This window comes from Brassica oleracea, chromosome C5 (genome assembly GCF_000695525.1).
Source record: "Brassica oleracea var. oleracea cultivar TO1000 chromosome C5, BOL, whole genome shotgun sequence".
NCBI classification, from domain to species: domain Eukaryota; kingdom Viridiplantae; phylum Streptophyta; class Magnoliopsida; order Brassicales; family Brassicaceae; genus Brassica; species Brassica oleracea.
The window spans coordinates 23,771,568-23,778,078 of record NC_027752.1 but is presented as its reverse complement, the minus strand read 5'-3'; the positions used below and the strand labels follow the sequence as shown (position 1 = coordinate 23,778,078).

General features: G+C 32.7%; 1 protein-coding gene across 1 annotated transcript; it reads right to left on the bottom strand.

The window, feature by feature from the left end:
• Positions 1 to 5,203: 5,203 nt before the first annotated feature.
• On the bottom strand, positions 5,204 to 5,867 carry LOC106293699. The gene has a single exon (XM_013729360.1). The coding sequence runs from the start codon at positions 5,741 to 5,743 to the stop codon at positions 5,510 to 5,512; it is 234 nt and encodes a 77-aa protein (XP_013584814.1). The 5' UTR covers positions 5,744 to 5,867; the 3' UTR covers positions 5,204 to 5,509.
• Positions 5,868 to 6,511: the final 644 nt, after the last annotated feature.

The window sequence follows — 6,511 nt, the reverse complement described above, 5'->3', positions numbered from 1 at the left end:
ATTTTCCTCTAGTAAGTACCTGACCATGTAATTGCTCTAAAAATGGTCCAAATGCATATGAAAGACTCTAAAAATATGTATAAACCATGACTAAAAGTTGGTGAAATCCATGGTCTATCAGGTAATGAACTCACTTATATGGTTGTCTATAATCCCAAGTTCATGGTTCTAGTTAGCTACTCTAGAACATAAGTAGTTAGATCAATTCTATGAAGGATCTTATTAAATCACCCTAGCAGTTTTATGTATCAATAATTCATCAAAACCTTAATAAACCCTAAATCTAACCTGATGATTACTCAGACGTAATTAAGCAAAGCATAAAGATTGACTGAATAAATTGCATAAATATATAGTCAGATATAGTGGAGTTCCAATATAAATCTTTGAAGGAATCTTTGATCTTCTCTCCAAAATATACTAAGTATAAAACTAGTTTCTAAAGCGTGCTGCTTTGTATAAGCAATGGAAAAGTCTATAAATACTAAGTATAAAGTCGGCTCAGAGCAATATTGTAATATGTGAGATTTTTGGTCTTAAGTCGGTCTTGAATCAAGTTAGGCCCCTCTACTCGCATGGGCGTCGAGCGACACCAAAGAAGAGGTGTCGAGCGACACCAAGGAAGAGGTATCGATTGATGCTTCTTCTAAATCTTGGCTCTGATTTTTGACTTTTTGAACATTTACGAGTTTCTTCATCTATAAACACTGAAATGCTCCATAATCTCCACATTGTTCTAATAATGTTTGGACCTGAAAAGATTCTAAATAAACTCCAAACATAAAATTAAGACTCTAAAAAAAGACTGATACTATAATTAAAAACTGGTAAAATCTATCGTATATCGCATTTTCACAGAACTCGAATGAAAAACGTGAATTCAGGTTGTTCAAACTCCCTTTAGGGCATGCATATTTACTCAACAAACGAGATTTATTGGAGCCATTTGTGCTCCCTTTTGCTTTTTAGTTTTCTCCACTTAGCGAACTTTACCATCATCAAGGACTGGTTCATTAACATTTTTGATATCGTATTGGCTCTCTGTCTTACCTCTCATTCTACAGTGCACCAAAGCTTCAATCATTGTAACTATAGTGAAGATTGCTAGAAAAATTTCAACAGCTTCATTAAGTTGATCACTTTCTTGGCCTCAATTGCTGTGTACTATGCAATCTATCTCTTGGTATATGTAATAGAATTACTGCAGTTATATGTTACATTGGCGAAAAGAGAAGTTTTAGGCAGAAAACTTATGACATATCCCAAGCCTCTATTTTAATCATCCACTTCAAAATCTCTTCTCAATATCCACTTTACAGTATATGAACTCTCAGAAACAATGGTTTATGTTTTCATTTGATTGGTTGTATATGATCCCAACTTCTTCTTTTTTTTTTGTGATCCCATCAACAGCTAATTCATCCCGAGATTTAGTAAGTAGATCATATGTGTTGTACCCCCCCCCCCAGTAACCTCTGAAAGATACACATCTACACGCTCTGTTAAGATATATATCGCAACCAAACAAAAAATTCACTTGGTGGAAATTCGTTTGATGAAAAGTACAAAGATTTAAGTAGTAATTGTAGTGTTTATCGGAATTAAATTTGAAGTGCCCAAGCTAATCAAAAGATATAAGAAATAGAAAATTCATCTTATCTAGTTGTTATTTAAATAAGTTTAGTTTAATGAGATTAGAAGTTATCTATCTCTATACAAAAAGATGCTAAGGTGTGACATAGCTTATGAGTTTAGAGATTGATTTTTGAAAACTTAAGTTTTGAGTTATTTTCTTAAGCTAAGTTAATAAAGAAAGAGTTTTTTTTTTTACAATATTTGAGTTCATACACTTGAGTTAGAACAATAGTGTTTAGCAAATTCACGTTCTAGTATATAGAAAAGTAGGCTGCAATTTGCAAACAATTGAAAACCGAAACCAAGATCAAGTGATGACTGCGAGGAGTGCAAAGTCTTGTCTTTTTATAGAGAATTTTGTTACATTGGTTGTTATATTGGTTGTTCTATTTCGGTCTGGTTACCCAGACTACCTTAAGTTTGAGTAATAAAATAGTCATTCGTTATTAAAAAAATACAATTACTGTTTTCTTAATCAAATACAAACAATTAGTTAAATTTGATCTTATTAAAATAACTTTCACATAGATTCACGAATCTCTTAAAATTTCACTCTCATAATAGACACTCGAAGTAAATGTTCGCATTAGATATATCATTCTTGGTCAAACCAATAGTTAACACTTAACAGACACATATCAGGCTAATCTCTCTCTCTCTCTCTCTCTCTCATTTTTTTTTTTCCTCTAGTCGAAAACCAGGTATACCCAAAGATTCAAAAAATATGTAGATAGAGATTTGACCTTTAGAGGGGCCATGTTAGGTTGCAGAAGTGAGGCCAGCTCTGTGAATCAGATGTTTTAACATGTTAGGGATGTTAATGAGGATGATGGAGAAGACAAGGCATGTTAGAGGGATCATGTTGTCCCACTTACACTTTAATACAATCGCATGGTAAAATTTCTTCACATTACCTCACGCTGATCGTTATACGGCTGTACTTTTTTTCTTTTTTTTTTCTCTTCTTATTTTATATTTTGGGCTGTCAAGCAATTTTAATTTTATTTTTTTGTTTGAATTTTTATAGATCTTATACAATGCACACAACTTATGTGAAGATTATTGATATATTCGTTTCTAGTACGGTTTTCTTCTAACAAAATATTTTTAGCGGAAATCCGTAATCCTACAACCCGAAAACAATATATAATATTGATATCATCATGTGGTTTTTGTTTCTTTTTAATTTTTGTCACATGTTTTACTGTTGTAGGGGTTAACTAAGTTCTGTTGATATGGCTGTCAATAACCAAACATGTGTAACATGATTGTACTTAACCAAAACAATCTGTTTAATTTGGTTTGATTATATTTTTACAAAAAAAATTTGGTTTGATTATTAGCCAAAAAAATTGGTTTGATCGAAAACAAAATTAACCAAGAACAAAAAAGCAACCCAAAACTGTTATTTTTTCTTAAAATTATATCAAAATATAGACATGTAATCATAATTTATACTGAAATATATTTTTTTGACAATAAATATTAAACCCAAATCTATGAGAGTTAGAGATCCGTTACTAGATAGTTTAATGTTTTATCAGCTACACCTTTTGATGAATTATTTACATTGCCATCCTATGGTTTATATTCGTTTGTTAAATTAAATAAAATTTGTTATATTATTATTTTGTTCAATAAGTATATTGATTCAATTATGGTTGTGTTCCCTTTATTTTTAAAGATAGTCTTTTCTCAGTTTCTAAACTTGTTAAGAAAGTAATAAGACTCTGAATACCGAAAACAAAATCAAAAATCCAAAACACAAAACCCTAGTCCCCTCCTCCTTGCAGTCAACCTAATCTCAATACTTCACCGGTATCAGCCCGTCGTGCCGGTGCCGGTGGCTCCTCTCTCTCTAATTTTGTGCTTTGCTTTTGTTTATCTCGCAAGCCTCTTCTCCTTCTCATGTCAATATGTTTGCTTGCTCTGCTATCTCGACGATGACGTCTCTTTTCGGTGTATAGGAGGCATTCGAAAGGTAATGGAGTAACTACGAGACATGCGTGAAGGCATCGGCGGCTTCAAATCCTTTTTCTAGGTTTTCACTGGATTTCGTGTTTGGTTTTGGAGTTTGTAGACCCATCCCGTCTTTGTAGAGATTCTCTTTGGTTGGTTTGGATCTGTCACTAGTACTTGCTTCAAGGGCCTTGTAGATTTGTACACATCCGAATCATCAGTCGGCTGTGGATTTGGCAAATAAGAGAAGCTTTGTTTCTTCGGTTCTCGATGACGAATCGCGTAAAAAGTCACCGGCTCTTTTGGTCATCAAGTGTCGGAGATCTATTAAGTGTGGATCCATCCCAGCATCATCGATCAGGCTGTGGTCCTTCTAGCTGATGGGCAAAACTCTTTTGTTTCTTTTTTCAGGTATTAGAGTGGCAGCTAAGTCCCATCTGCCAATTGCTCTCTGTGTGTGGTTCTTGGAATCAAAGATAAGGGAGACATGACATCCGTATTTTCAAATTGATTGTTTCAACGTTCCTTGCCGTTTCTTTTCATGTTACTGAAAGTTAAGAATCGCTTCTCGGCTTTCAAGAACGAGTCATGGAGTGAATATTTCAGTATGGTTGGTCATTCAAAGCTGAAGTACCCTTCGCGTGGACATTTCAATTGTTGTGCCATCCCAGGAACATCTTCGGACGTCGGGTATGTGGTGTTTGGTTCAACAATTTTCTTATATTAGCAGATTGGTGTCAATGTCGAAAGATAAGACTTGTCTTTTCTGGATCATTTTCCACGATTTTCCTTCATTACAAGTTGTGCTCTTCTCAAGCTCCTAGTGTGGATCAGGACATGTAAAGCAACAGTGTGAAGTAAATTCAACTTTGGACAGGGCAATTTTCATTGTTTCTCAGGTTTTCCGGCCTAGAATAGGATAGGTAAGATCATTGTGGTCATTTATTCTTATCATTTTCTTATCTTTCGTTTGTAATTTGCAGGTATGTTTCATCTCCAAGTTTAATAAAAATCCAGTGTTTAAAAAAACTTGTGAAGAAAAAAAAAGAAAACAACTATGTTAATTCGTTAATTAATACTTTTTTATCATCAAGATGCATATTCAATTACGACTCTGCAAATCACTTAGTTAACTTTGTGTCCATATCAACGAATTTATAAAAAAAAAATTAGTTAAAAAATAGGACTCTAAACAAATATAAACTCAAAACTGAAATTATTGTTATCTAAACTATTAACTAATAAAATATGCATCAAAAACTTTACAAGATTATTTATATAAACAATTAAAAATCTAAAAAAATCATCATTTTGAATATGGAGAATAAAAATTGTAAACAGATTTCCAAAAAAAATTCATGTATGATACAATAAAAGAAAGACCTCTTTTTTTTGGTCAAAAGAAAAAGTTCTTTTTGGAAAATTTGGCTGTATAACACCAAAAAAATCTTAATTCATCATTTAACCTTTTTTCTATAAATCTTTCTATCTCTCTCTTCCTTTTTTCTATAAATCTAATATCGCTTTTTTATTTTGACTATTCCACAAATAAACCCTTCTGTTTTCTATGAACAACTTGGATTAAAAGAAAGATATTAAAAGAAAGACTTATTAAATAAAAATGGGCACCGTGACTTGGATTAGATCATTGCAGGGATTCATTACATCCGAATCAGAACTGATCATTGGATAAAAATTCACTAAACTCTAATTTAGAGGGGGGAAAAGCCACGACCACGTAATGTAATGTAAGATAAGGAGAAAGAACAGACACATGGCGGGCTCTAATACAAAGCTATACACATTGAAGGAAAAAAGAAGAAGAAGAGAAATTCGAATTCCATCTGTTCAACGTAATGTAAATTACGCTGAAAGATGAATGAGAGTTTCTCATTTTTCGTTGTGAGAAAACCAATCAAGAAGAGAGATTGTTTGAAGAGTTTGACTTGTCAAGAATTGACCACATGACGAGGACATCTTCATAACCACAAGCCATGACGTCTCCTTGAAGCTCCTTCACCGATCGTCTCTCGTGTTCTTCTCTCGCCTTGGCGTTTGCGTGGCGGTTGTGTGGCGTTTGCTGCGGTTGGTTAAAGAACGTCGCCGCTTTCTTGAATGGCGTTGCGATTGTTTTCTTCCATGAAGTCATTTTCTTTCCAAAATAAAAAGATAAAATTAGGTTTAACTGGTAATTGCTTATTTGCTTTCCTTTTGGAGATGGATTGGAGAGGAAAGGATTCTATATATTTATATACCACAGGTGAACACAAAACAGTTTCTCTCTTATTAATATTTTAAAAAATGGTTATAATAAAAAAAAAAAATTAGTAAACGAATTAAAAGTAAATGATAATAATATCTTGCTTTTTGTTTTGTCACAGATAATAGAATAGTATGTTGCTAAAAAATAAGTAAATAATATTGGGGAGAGAGAGTTGTCAAAAAAGCAAGATCCGTGTTAAGAGCATTCCCATAAACCCATCAATTCGATTTCTTATCCTCCCCACGTGATCTTTCTCTCCTTTGCTCACAAACTTACACAATTTTACATTTTTTCTCACCTTAACATTCATTTCGAACAGATAACCAAGAACTAGAGTAGTTTTAATTAATTATGGTTTGTAAAAGTTAATAATCCATTAATTAGGTTTGGTCGTTTTCGAAATGGGTAGTTTGGGTATTGATATGAACCGTGAGTTAGTTTATGTTTTTGTTCATGATTTTCTGTCATAAATATAAACTATTTTCATAATGTAATAAGATCTAAGCTATAATATAATAAGCCATTCATGAATTAGTTTATGTTTAATCCATGATCTTCTGTCATAAGAAAGAAGAAGAAGAAAATATTAGCATAATGTTATAAGGTATAAATTATATTCCAGACTTTCTATTTTGTAACTATAAAACGTTGTAC

Coding starts and splice junctions, on each gene's coding strand:
- LOC106293699 (XM_013729360.1), bottom strand. CDS start 5,743: ATGACTTCATGGAAGAAAACAATCGCAACGCCATTCAAGAAAGCGGCG.